General features: G+C 45.2%; 1 protein-coding gene across 4 annotated transcripts in view; it reads right to left on the reverse strand.

The window, feature by feature from the left end:
- The window catches only part of sugct (succinyl-CoA:glutarate-CoA transferase), a 378,390-nt gene that overhangs the window by 299,503 nt on the left and 64,788 nt on the right, over positions 1-14,099 (reverse strand). For all 4 annotated transcript variants that reach the window (XM_078398318.1, XM_078398316.1, XM_078398319.1 and 1 more), the window contains one exon: positions 11,111-11,254. In XM_078398318.1, the coding sequence (XP_078254444.1) occupies positions 11,111-11,254 (144 nt within the window). The remainder of the gene's footprint in view (positions 1-11,110; positions 11,255-14,099) is intronic.

Genomic DNA, 14,099 nt, shown 5'->3' on the forward strand with positions numbered 1-14,099 from the left:
TAGTTTACTCTCTTCTTCTTCATATTTTTCTGCCATCTTTCACTGGCTTCTTAACGTTTCCAAACGCTCTGGCACTCTCGACCCGCAAAAAAGTGAGGCCCAGCGCAAATTGGAGGAACAGCACCTCATATTTCGCTTGGGCAGTTTACACCCCAGCAGTATGAACATTGACTTCTCTAACAATAGACAATAGGTGCAGGAGTAGGCCATTCGGCCCTTCGAGTCAGCACCACCATTCAATGTGATCATGACTGATCATTCACAATCAGTACCCCGTTCCTGCCTTCTCCCCATACCCCTTGACTCTGCTATCTTTAAGAGCTCTATCTAGCTCTCCTCTTGAAAGCATCCAGAGAATTGGATGCTTTCAAGGGAGCATGCTTTCTAGAAGCTTCCGATAGTTCCTCTGTCCCTCTCTTTCCCCTCCCCCTTCATAGTTGGCCCACTAGTCTTCCTGTCTCCTACTCCATCCTATCTTTGTCCCGCCCCCCTCCCCTGACATCAGTCTAAAGAAGGGTCTCGATCCGAAACGTCACCATTCCTTCTCTCCCGAGATGCTGCCTGACCCGTTGAGTTACTCCGGCATTTTGTGTCCACCTTCGATTTGAACGAGCACCTGCAGTTATTTTCCTGGCACATTATTAACTTTCTTTCAATTTGATACCATCTTCAGCTTCCTTAGTTTACCATGGAAGCTTCATGCTTTTTATAGAAACATAGATTCTTCATTGAAAACCTTTGCTGAGATTTATGAACTTACTCTTCAAGTGCCTGCCTCTTCTGATCTGCCACCTTCCCTTTAGTCCATTTTCACAATAAATTATAACCAACTCTCCTCTCTTACCATTGCATTTGCCGTTCTTAAGTTTTTTTGTAGAAATAGAAAACGCATTGAAGAAATAAATCCAAGTAAACTCAATTACATAGAAATAATGTCAATCACAGATTTACAGTGCTGTAGTGGTTCTGCCACAGTGGCACAGCAGTAGAGTTGCTGCCTTACAGTGCTTACAGCGCCAGAGACCCGGGTTCCACCCCGACTGTGGGGTGCTGCCTGCACGGAGTTTGTACGTTCTCCCCGTGACCGCGTAGGTTTTTTTTCCGAGTTCTTCGGATTCCTCCCAGACTCCAAAGACGTACAGGTTTGTAGGTTAATTGGCTTGGTGTATGTGTAAATTGACCCTCGTGTGTGTAGGGTAGTGTTAGTGTGCGGGGATCGCTGGTCGGTGTGGAGTCGGTGGGCCGAGGGGCCCTGTTTCCACGGCTGCATCTCAAACGCGAAAACTAAAACAAAACTATGTTTACAAAATACTGAGTGCAGTCAAACATTTACATGAATGGGGTTTTTTTTTGCCGCGATAAATAAAAGCAAGTTTGAGTTGTACAATGTCAACATTTAAAGCAGAGCAGGGTTTGCTGGTTCTAGTTTCTTGCTTTGACTCATTTCTCGGCCTACTTCAACTTTTCTTGAAACCAGAGTCAACGAATGTCAAGTTTGGCAAATATGGCTCAAAAAGTGAAAAATAAAACCGCAAAATACCAAGCCCTTGGGGAGAAATTCATATTTTTCAATTATTTCTTTGCAAAGAAATTTGAACAAGGGCCTGCTGAACAAATTCATTTAAAACTTCCACTAATGTTGCGGGTTTCAAAACTTAATGCCAATACTCATGGAGGTCTAAGACTACTTGTAATAGGGAGCGCTGGTTGCAATTAAACACAGGAAGGATATTGAAAACTTCTAAAAGTACGATAACCACAACAGAAGAAGTAAACGAAAAGGCATAATTGAAACCACATCTAAAACCCACATCCTTATTATTTACCAGTAGCATCCAAAGGACATTGTTGAGTTGCAAAAAGCACAAGGGTCTTGACTTCTAAAAATTTGAAATCGTCCAGCCCCAAAACATGAAAGAACACATCTGTCCCAAGGTTAAAAGTTTAAAGCAAGCTTACAACTAACAATAAAGCATTTTTTTCCACACAGAAAATTAAACAAGCTAGAAAAGATTAAGGAGAATCCCCGAGAGATTTTATAAGTATATTAAAGGAAAAAGAATAACCAGGGAGAGAATCGGGGCACTTCAGGTCCACAGTGAATATCTACGAGTATAATTGGAGCCACAGAACATGAGCAAGGTCCTCAAGGAATAGTTCCCCGGTTTTTGCCTTGGAGGAAGTGTGAAGACTAGAGTAATGCCGACTCTCCCCGTCAATGACGATGTCTTGGGGATAGTTCGCAACACAGCAGATTAACTATTGGACGTCTGACAAGTTTGAAGATAGATAAAGGGCCTGTCCCAGTTACGCGATTTTTAAGGCGACTGCCGGCGACTTTCAAAGTCGTAACAGATCGCCAACATTTTCTTTTACCCTACGACAATGCCGGGTCAGGTCGATACAAGTTACTTTTTTTGTGAAACTAGCACCCGGCTAAGAGATTACACCGTCTTCAGAAACATCGCGAAATTCCACGCTTACCTGACCGTCAAACTGTCGCCTCCAATCTACCCGTCAAATGTCCTGACGGTAAATAAATTGGTTAAACAAAACTATCTTCTGGTATCTTCAAATGCCTTTTCTTAATTTAATATTACGTGCTTCTAACGCATCTGCGACAACCTAGCGAACCTGGGGACAGCGTGCGACAGACAGCGCCCGCAATAAGCTACCATACCTGGCAACAAGCCAGCTGTCGCCGAGAAATTTCTATCTGGAATTTTAATTCCGTGACGCGCCGAGATCCGCTACGATTCATTGAAGACTCCTCACGATCATGCCCCGCGACACCCCGGCAAACGTTCAGCGACAGCCTAGTCGCCGGCAGTCCGCCTTAAAATCGCCTAAGTGGGACAGGCCCTTAAATCTCCCAGGCCTGATCAGAAATACTCAAGAACACTGGAGGCAGCTTGTGAATATGTGACTGATATATGCACCACCATTAGCTATGGGTGAGATGCCAAAGACTTGCGGGCGGCGAATGTTGCACCTTTATTTAACGATACGATACGATAAAACTTCATCCATCACCGCAGGGAAATTGGTCTGCCGACAGTCACAACACGACAAGGTACACAAAAACGCGAGGAATCAAAAGTCAAAACAAAAAGAAAAAGACAAGCGACTGTTGTCTGGCTGCCGTGTGCACTGCTCCTTCACTGGAACAAACGAACAAACAAACACAGACTTATCCCCGGGGCAGAGGATTCTAGACTAGCAGTGACCCCCCCACCCCCCCCTTCCCCAAGAAAGGGCTGCAAAGAAAAACCTAAAAATGCCTAACTTAATGTGGGTAAGTAAATTATGGAGCAGAACCTGAAGGATAAGATATACATATACTTGGAAAAGACAAGGGTTGGTTCAGGATAGCTGGCACAGTTATGTCCCTTGGGAAAGCATGTCTCACGGATTTGAGTGAGTGTTTTGAAGTATTCGAGCAGGTCGATAAGAGTAGGGCAGTAGACGTAGCCTGTATGAACTTCGGCAAGGTCACTGGTAACCAAAGATACTAGAGGAACAAGATAGACCACACGACCCTGAAAACCGTAGTATGTCAAGGCGCCATTTTAGTCGGCAGAAACTTGCAGAAACATTTTAAAAGAAAAATAACAAAAATCTGTGGATTGATAGACGAGATATATTCTGCATTTTTATGGTATCATCACACATACTGTTCCCCCAAAACACTGATTACACACTTCTGCAGTTATACAGGGCCCTAGTGAGACCGCACCTGGAGTACTGTGTGCAGTTTTGGTCTCCAAATTTGAGGAAGGATATTCTTGCTATTGAGGGCGTGCAGCGTAGGTTTACTAGGTTAATTCCCGGAATGGCGGGACTGTCCTATGTTGAAAGACTGGAGCGACTAGGCTTGTATACACTGGAATCTAGAAGGATGAGAGGGATCTTATCGAAACATATAAGATTATTAAGGGGTTGGACATGTTAGAGGCAGGAAACATGTTCCCAATGTTGGGGAGTCCAGAACCAGGGGGCCACAGTTTAAGAGTAAGGAGTAGGCCATTTTGAACGGAGATGAGGAAAAACTTTTCAGTCAGAGAGTTGTAAATCTGTGGAATTCTCTGCATTCAAGAGAGAGCTTGATAGAGCTCTTAAGGATAGCGGAGTAGGGGGTATGGGGAGAAGGCAGGAACGGGGGTACTGATTGAGAATGATCAGCCATGATCACATTGAATGGTGGTGCTGGCTCGAAGGGCCGAAGGGCCTACTCTGCACCTATTGTCTATTGTCTATTGAGAGCATAGCAAACGGGCGGGTTTTGCCTACTAAAATGGCTCCTTTGCATACTACACTTCAGTGTTGGAAATTTCAACGGAGTGGTCCATCTTGTTCCTCTGGTATCTTTGCTGATAACACTCTGCTTGGTAGGCAGCTCTGGAAGCTTGAAAGTGTGCACCACCAGATTCAGGAACAGCTTCTTTCCCTCTGTTATCAGCTTCTGAAAGGTCCTTCCAAGCGCTACTGTTGGATACTGTTCGATTCACCTCTACCACACTGAGGGCATTGGACTTTGTCTAAATGATGCGCTGCAAAGCGCCACAATATTCTCCACTCTGTATTTTCCGCTTTGCTCTATATATCTATCAAACTTGAGTTTGACCTGAGGTATTTATGCAAGGTATCTGATCTGATCTGTTTAGATAGCATGCAAAACAAAGCTTTTCACTGTACTTCGGTACATGTGACAATAACAAACCTAAGCCTAAATCTAGATCATTTGGGATCCAGTGATAGTTGCCTAAGGAAGGGGAGGGAGGGGGGAGGGAGGGGAGGGAGAGGGGTAGTGGGATGGGAGGGGGGAGTGGGAGGGGAGGGGGGAGTGGGAGGGAGGGGGGAGTGGAGGAGGAGAGGGTGCTGCACAATGGAGGAAAGGTTTGGGCCCAACAGGTCCACTTGGTCTAGTGACATCGAAATGGCTCGCAAAGCAAGTTAACTTAGCTGACCGTCCAATTGCAAATTAACGCAATTGGAGTATACACTGTAAATAACTTCAATGAAACTCTTTTGACAGGTGTTTTGAAGATAAAACTTGACAATATAATGCAGAAACAGTACTTATGCAACTTGCTTCATTGAACACACCAATCTCCTGTGATAACAACACAAATTGGTCTGGATTCACAAAATTTACAAATCAGAATGATCTTCGAATCCACCAAATTTATACCAGCGACCTAATTAGTTCCAGTCCCAATCTTATGCTTTTTTCTTTATTTCAAATTTATCCAATTATCATCTGAAAGGTTACTGCTGAATCTACTGTCATCACCTATACAGTGGGTCACCCCTACCCTACAACCCATTTCCTACACACCTCGGATGAAACTAGATCGGCAGCTGACCTACAAGCAACAGCTTGAAGCTCCCCGTGCTAAAGTCTCGGCACGGAACAACCTCCTGCGTTGCTAGGCCGGATCGTCATGGGGTGCCAGGACATCTACTCTTTGAACCAGTGCTCTTGCACTCGTGTACAGCGCCGCTGAGTACGGCGCCCCAGCATGGTGCCGCAGCGCTCATACCAGCAAGCTAGACGCCACCCTCAACGACACCATGCGGATCATCACTGGCTGCCTACGCCCCACTCCCGACGGATCTCCTGCCGGTGCTCGCAGGTATCGCACCCGCCAAGCTTCGCAGAGAGTTCTTCACTCATGAGGGCTGGTGTGCAAGGCCCCATCGGACACCAAACATCCTTTGCACCACCTCGCCCGGATTCACAGCAACTGGGACCTCAACGCCTGTCATCTCGTCACCCTTTCTCCCGTCATGCAGCGACCCTCTGTGGCTCCGGTTTCAACATACTAGGAGCATGGAGAACCAGCTGGGAAAAGACATCGCCACCTCCTCAATTCACTGTCGCACCGAACACCACAGCCCCACCCGGCTCGGACACGCCCCGCAAAGAGTGGGTCGCCCTGAACCGGCTCCGCACAGGGGTCGGCCGGTTCAACGCCAACATGCATTGTTGGGGGTTGCGTCCATCAGCAGCCTGCGTGTGTGGAGCAGACCAGCAAACATCGCAGCGCAGCATTTTCGACTGCACTGTCCTCCGTCCCCCTGGTGGAGGGGTAGACCTCACGGCCCTCCACAACAGCACATTGCACTGGTGCTGCCTTCTGCTGCCTCAAACGCAAGAAGAAGACCTTTACAGGGAGTGCATTAAGCATGAGATTCACATTTTATAAATTTATAGATTCATTTAGTACAGAGGGAACACAGTAACAATAGAGCCCATACTGGCTTTCAGAAAGAATTGTGAAATTTATCCCTACATCACTTTGCTGCAAATTACTGTTCTTCAAGTTCCCGTCCAATACCCCTTTGAAAGCTCTTTTGTAATATGTTTGCGTCACTCTCTCAGACTGTCTGAACAATCTTTGCTTAATCTATATATTAAAACTCTTGTTTGTTTGTTTGTCCCTGACTAACAGCCAAAACGGTACACGATGGCGCGACAATTTTAGGCCCACCTTACTCACCGTCGTCCCTTGGTGCTAATGGAAGAAGTTTCATTGACATCGGTGTTATATTTTTAAAGTTATTCACATTTTAAAGTTTAAATCTATCTCCAAGGGAGGGAGGGAGAGAGGGAGGGGAGGGGGGGGGAGAGGAGGATGAGGGGGGATGGATGTGGGGGGGGAAGGAAGGGGGGAAGGGAAGGGAGGGGAAGGGGAGGAGGGGAGATGGGGATAGACAATAGACAATAGACAATAGGTGCAGGAGTAGGCCATTCAGGCCCTTCGAGCCAGCAGCCACCATTCAATGCGATCATGGCTGATCACTCTCAATCAGTACCCCGTTCCTGCCTTCTCCCCATACCCCCTCACTCCGGGGAGGGGAGGGGAGGAGGGAGGGAGGGAGGGGGAGAAGGGAGGTGGGAGGGGGGAGAGGGGGAGGAGAGGGTGCTGCACCAATGCAGGAGAGGTTTGGGCCCAACAGGTCCACTTGGTCCCGTAAATATCTAATTTTAGACGAGCATGGGAGACGAATTGAATCAATTTATAATGCAAGATATATGGGATGAAAGTTTACAACATATACATCAATGTTCATTGAATACTAGACATTCCTTAATACAATTTAAAATAATACATAGATTACATTATTCGAAGACGAAATTAAATAGGATTTTTCCTAGTATCTCTCCTATGTGTGATAAATGTCAATTTCAAGAAGCTAATTTAACTCATATTTTCGTAACTTGTATAAAAATGCAAAACTTCTGGTTGGAGATTTTTAAAATAGTTTCTAAAGTTATTAATAAAAAATTAGATATGGACCCAAAATTAATTATATTAGGATTATCAGAACATACTACAAATTTTACAGTAAGTCAGGTACATTTTCTTGATTACAGTCTAATAACTGCGAAAAAACTAATACTTAAATTTTGGAAAAAACCAATAACCCCCCACAATTAAAATGTGGGACTATGGAAATGACAGAGACCCTGCATTTGGAAAAAATAAGGTTTGCCTTAATCGGACAAACCTGAGTTATTTTTAAAAATATGGTCTCCATTTATTGAATTTTTAGAAAAGTAAATGGGTTTGGCACAGGACTAAAATAAAAAAAATAAAAAATTTAAATAAAAAGTTGAAACTTGAGTTGGGGGTTGGATGTACAGCTGTGGTTTTTGTCTCCCCGGATCTACTCCCGTTAATTTTTATTGTTAGAATCCTTTTTTTTTTTTAACCCTCTTACTCTCTCTTCCAAGTTTATAGTTTTATATTTTTATTTTACTTTCTCTCTTCAAAAATTTAAAAATTGAAGCTATGTAAGAACTTTGTAACAAATGTGTTTTTTTTTTTTTATTTCGATTTGTACATATGCTTTTCAAAAAAAATAAAAAATAAAAATAAAAAAAATAATCTAATTTTCCCTTCACTGCATTATCAATTATTTTACATTTATTATCTCTGATTTATAAGGGTGCTCAGCAAAGGAAATTTACCCTTTCAAAACTCGTCATTATTTTGAATCTATCTCCCCTTAAGGTCTCCCCTTAATGTAATAAAAACCATCTTACCTTCCCTAATTTCTCCACTCAGCTAAAGTTCCTTATGGAGTGATAACATCGTACAGCAGAGACGCCACAATTTTCTGGCCTTTTTGCCCAAAAAAACACTAATCCCATTTGGCGGCATGAGGGCCATATGCCCTGAAGATAGACACAAAATGCTGGAGTAACTCAGCGGGACAGGCGACATCTCTGGAGAGAAGGAATGGGTGACGTTTTGGGTCGAGACCCATCTTCAGGCCATCTGCCCTGCCTATTTAAGTGCCTGTACAAATGCCTCCTAAGCATTGCGATTGTATCTAACTCCACCACCTCCTCAAGCAGAGCATTCCATGTATCAATCATATTTTCGGTGTTAAAAACACTTTTCCCTCTCCAGATGCTTCTTAAATATTGTGTGACTCCCTGCCTACACTATTTTCTCAGATGTGTAGGGAGAAAAACTGCAGGTGCTGGTTGGCATAAATCGAAGATAGACACAAAATGCTGGAGTAACTCAGCGGGTCAGGCAGCATCTCTGGAGAGAAGGAATGGGTGATGTTTCGGGTCGAGACCCTTCTTCAGACTGAGGGGCTGTGTTTTTTCAGCTGCCGCTGAAAGTACATCCTCTGTTGGGTCTTTTTGACTGTGGAGTCGATGGTGGCCCTCCATATAAGGTCCCTGGAAATGACGGTTCCGAGGACTGATGCCAGGGGAGGGGGCGGGACAAAGATAGGATGTAGTAGGATTCCCGCTGCTGTGAGACTGCACAACCAGCACTGCTCCCAGCAGACGAGTCAACAGTAACAGTTAAGGAATACACAGTAAACTGATGACAATCTATCCTTGTCTTTACTTTTATTTATAATGATCTCTTGCTTTCCACTTTGCTGCTATAACACTGTAAATTTCCCCGGTGAGGGACAAATAAAGGAATATATTATATTATTATGATGATACAGGAAGACAGTGGGAGAACTGGGAAGGGGAGGGGACTGAGAGGGAAATAGGAACTATCTGAAGTTAGAGAAGTCAACGTTCATACCGCTGGGGTGTAAACTGCCCAAGCTTCCTTCTCTCCGGAGATGCTGCCAGGCCCGCTGAGTTAGTCCAGCATTTTTTGTCTACCTACTTTCCCAGATGTTGTGTTCTGGCATGCAACCACTCTCTGGGTGATATTTCTTCTCCTCAGATCTCTTCTGAGCCTCTTAAAGCTATGCCCTCTGTTCTGCCATGGGGAAATAGTTCTTACTATTTACCTTGTTTATGTCTTTCATTGGGCCTTCCCTTTCTTCCTCAGCATCCTCTGCTCCACAGAAAACAAACATGCCACAAGTAGTCTCTCCTCCTCGCTGAAACATCCGATTCCAGGCAACATCCCGACGAATCTCCTCTTTTTTCCCCTTTTATGGCACACAGAACTACACACAATATTCCAGCTACGGCTTCACCAACATTTTATAAAGCTACTAGACCAAGTGGACCCGTTGGGCCCAAACCTCTCCTGCATTGGTGCAGCACCCTCTCCTTTCCCCACCCTCCCCTCTCCTCCCCCTTGCCCTCTCCCCACTCCCCACTCCCCTTTCCCTCCCCCCTCCCCACTCCCTCCCCCCCTCCCTCACCCCCTCCCCTCTCCCCCTCCCTTCTCTCCCTCCCCTTCCCCTTCCCCCTTTCCCCTCCCCCTTCCCCTCCCACCATTCCATCTCCTCAACCCCCCTCATCCTCCCCCCCCTCCCTCCCTCTTTCCCTCCCTCTTCCCTCCCTCCCTAGGAGATAGATTTAAACTTTAAAATGTGAATAACTTTAAAAATATAACACCGATTTCAATGAAGCTCCTTCCATTAGCACCAAAGGGACGACGGTGAGTAAGGTGGGCCTAAAATTGTCGCGCTATCGTGTACCGTTTTGGCTGTAGTTCAGGAACAAACAAACAAACAAGAGTTTTAATATATAGACACCAAGACCACCATGTTCTCATACCCTGTGTCCCAGCTAAAGAAGTCAAGCAGCCTGTGTGCTTTATTTACCACATTATCTACTGAGCAGCTACCATAAGTGATGTTTTGATTTGTACATCAATGTATCTCTGTTTTATAATACCTCCTGCGATCCTACCATTCACAGTATTTGTTTGACTGTTATTTGAAACCACCCCCCCTCAAAATGTATCACCTCACATTTACCAGGGTGGAATTCCCCGAAAAATGCCTCACCTAGCACCTACTGGGTTAAATTCTATCTGCCAATACCCTGCTCACAGTACAGCAGGCAGTGAAGAAAGCCAATGGAATGTTGGCCTTCATAACAAGAGGAGTTGAGTATAGGAGCAAAGAGGTCCTGCTGCAGTTGTACAGGGCAGGAAAGTAGAGGTTCCTGAACCTGATACTAGAAGGATTCAGACTCCTGTAACTCCTGCATGATGATAACAGCGGTGGTCTGAAGAAGGGCCTCGACCCGAAACGTCACTCCACTCATTCCTTCTCTCCTGAGATGCTGCCTGATCCGCTGAGTTACTCCAGCATTTTGTGCCTACCTTCGTGGCGGCAGCAATTCTTTACACTCCTGAAGAGGCTCCCCAATTTTAGGGGGCAAGGACGTGATATTTCATAATTTCATCCAAACAACGAGTCCCTCAGTGTTGCATCCACACAACAAGCTCATTCGTGGGCTTCAATCCCGCCAGGTGCGTCTTTACCTTGATAACGTATCATCCTGAATGTAGCTTGAATCCAGGACGTTGTGACTAAGTTATTCTACAACTATTTATTTCCTTGGATAGTTATAGAGTAACTATTTAAGTAAATAGGTCTTCACGTGTTTTTTTTAAAAAAACCTATACATCACTACGGATGTGCAAACAATTAATTATACTTCCTTTTATTTTGGACATTTTTCAGAATCAGCAAGACCAAAGCTATTTCTACATGGAAGAATATTTGAACATATAATCTGCCTTATACATGGAGCTTCATGAAGTCCTTGCTGAAATGTTAACCACGCAGACAGTTGGCATTCCATGGAAAAAAAAGGCTTCGTGTTGTAAAATGTTTATTTACTTGGCTAATATAATTTATTTTCGTGACATACCTGGGATGAAAGCAAGTTGCAGTCAATATATAAACCTCTCCCAGTCTTCTCTCTCTGTAGCAGTCCAGCCAAGATAGCTCCGTGACTGTATAAACCGGTAGCTAGGTCAGTCATGGCTACGCCAGGCCTAACAGGCTCACCATCCTTAGAAAAAAAACAGAAATAAATTGCTTGGCGATCGTTTCGCTCAACACCTTCACTTCAGTGCACATTAACCAACCTGATCTCCCGGTGGCTGAGCACTTCAACTCCCCCTCCCACTCCCAGTCTGACCTTTCTGTCATGGGCCTCCTCCAGTGCCATAGTGAGGCCCACCGGAAATTGGAGGAACAGCACCTCATATTTCGCTTGGGCAGCTTGCAGCCCAGCGGTATGAACATTGACTTCTCCAACTTTAGATATCTCCTCTGTCCCTCCTTTCCCCTCCCCCTTCCCAGTTCTCCCGCTGTCTTCCAGTCTCCACCTATATCCTTTCTTTGTCCCGCCCCCCCCCTGACATCAGTCTGAAGAAGGGTCTCGACCCGAAACGTCGCCCGTTCCTTCTCTCCAGAGATGCTGCCTGACCCACTGAGTTACTCCAGCATTTTGTGATACCTTCGACAAATAAATTGGAAATATCTGACAGGTTGAAGACAAACGCGATGTCAATAAGGCTTACACAAATCCTAATATCTGCATTAAGTCAATGATTATACCAACATACTGTAAGTGTGTTCATAAATGCGTGGGCACGGGTGACTGAGATGTGTATTTGCAGGCTCATTTGTGAATGCTCAGCATTCTGGATGCTTCTTGTCTGATTGGTGTCCTTTCTGAGTACTTACTTACTTACTTGCTTATGACAACACAGATGGAAGCTGTTGGGCTCATCAGTAAATAACTGTGTTGCAACAGGGCAAACCACACCAGTCCCACGCACTCTTCTTATTTCCCAGTAGCACTCAAGATTATTACTTCTCACATACCCATCAACTTCCTTTTGATTTTTTTAACACACTTACATATGCTAAGGGATAATTTACAGATGGCATTTAACCTACTTGCATGATCATGGGAGGAATTTAGTGCAAACTAGACCAAGTGGACCCGTTGGGCCCAAACCTCTCCTGCATTGGTGCAGCACCCTCTACCTCCCCCACTCCCCCCTCCCCTCCCTCCCTCCGCTCCCCCCCCCTCCCTTCCTCCCACTCCCCACCCCCTCCCCCCTCCCCCCTGCCTCTCACCCTCCCTCCCCTTCCCCTCCCTCCTCCGCTCCCCCCCCACCCTCCCACTCCCCTCCCCCCTCCTTCCTCCTCTGCTCCCCCCCCCCTCTCTTCCTCACACTCTCCTCCCCCTCCCCTTCCCCTCCCTGAATCTGGAAGTGTGCGTTTTCACACTTCAATACCTTTTGCCAGACCTGGTATCATCAAGCAGCATTGCTGCTCCCTGTTTAATCATACGTTCCAAAAATAGAGGAGGGAATTAGGCTTCATTATCTATATACGAAAACTCTTGTTTATTTGTTTGTTTGTTCCTGAACTACAGCCATAACGGTACACGATAGCGCGACAATTTTAGGCCCACCTTACTCACCGTCGTCCCTTTGGTGCTAATGGAAGAAGTTTCATTGAAATCGGTGTTATATTTTTTAAGTTATTCACATTTTAAAGTTTAAATCTATCTCCTAGGGAGGGAGGGGGTGGAGGGAGGGGGGAAGGGAGGGGGGGAGGGAGGGAGGGGGGTGGATGGAGGTTAAGGGGGGTGGAGTGGGGGGGGGGGGGAAGGGGAAGGGGGGGAAGGGGGGGAGCGGGAGGGGAGGGGGAGAGGAGGGGGAGGGGGTGGAAGGAGGGGGGAAAGGGAGGGGAGGAGAGGGTGCTGCACCAATGCAGAAGAGGTTTGGGCCCAACGAGTCCACTTGGTCGAGTGGTATATAACTATTATCTTAAGGAAATCTAAAAAAATAACCTGCTAAATATTAACTATCATTATTCACTGACAAACAGCAGATAATTATATTAAACAGACATTAATAGGGAAGATCGACCACAAAAATACCTAGTTAACAAAAAATAATAATAATGCCTTCTAGAACTTTCTACTTAGTCAAATAAATCTTAATAAAATTATGAAAAAATACAGTACTCAATGAAAATCGGATGAAACTCTGTATCAAGGATCTGCATATCAACATATCAAGCGATCATTTAGACAATAGACATTAGACAATAGGTGCAGGAGGAGGCCATTCAGCCCTTTGAGCCAGCACCACCATTCAATGTGATCATGGCTGGTCATTCTCAATCAGTACCCCGTTCCTGCCTTCTCCCCATATACCCCTGACTCCGCTATCCTTAAGAGCTCTATCAAGCTCTCTCTTGAGTGCATTCAGAGAACTGGCCTCCACTGCCTTCTGAGGCAATGAATTCCACAGATTTACAACTCTCTGACTGAAAAAGTTTTTCCTCATCTCCGTTCTAAATGGCCTACCCCTTATTCTTAAACTGTGGCCCCTGGTTCTGGACTCCCCCAACATTGGGAACATGCTTCCTGCCTCTAACGTGTCCAACCCCTTAATAATCTTATACGTTTCGATAAGATCCCCTCTCATCCTTCTAAATTCCAGTGTACACAAGCCCAGTCGCTCCAGTCTTTCAACATATGACAGTCCCGCCATTCCGGGAATTAACCTCGTAAACCTACGCTGAACGCCGTCAATAGCAATTTAATTGAAAAACACATGACCAACCACATGGGATATATATTGATTAGGATAGAATAACATCTCTTCTGTGCTTTTGTGCAGCATTGACGTGAATAAAGGACAGAGTTGTCACGTAATCTCAGTGATGAAATGGAATTGAAATGTGTATGTGCAAGTTACAACGAAGATATTTGGCCATTCTGGTTCATCTCATGCCATAAGTTTAGGTGCAATTACATTCTCTGGACTCCATTCCAGATATTGTGTAGGAAAATAACTGGAGATGCTGGTACAAATCGAAGGTATCAC

The sequence above is a fragment of the Rhinoraja longicauda genome, chromosome 4 (genome assembly GCF_053455715.1).
Source record: "Rhinoraja longicauda isolate Sanriku21f chromosome 4, sRhiLon1.1, whole genome shotgun sequence".
In the NCBI taxonomy this organism is placed as follows: Eukaryota; Metazoa; Chordata; class Chondrichthyes; order Rajiformes; family Arhynchobatidae; genus Rhinoraja; species Rhinoraja longicauda.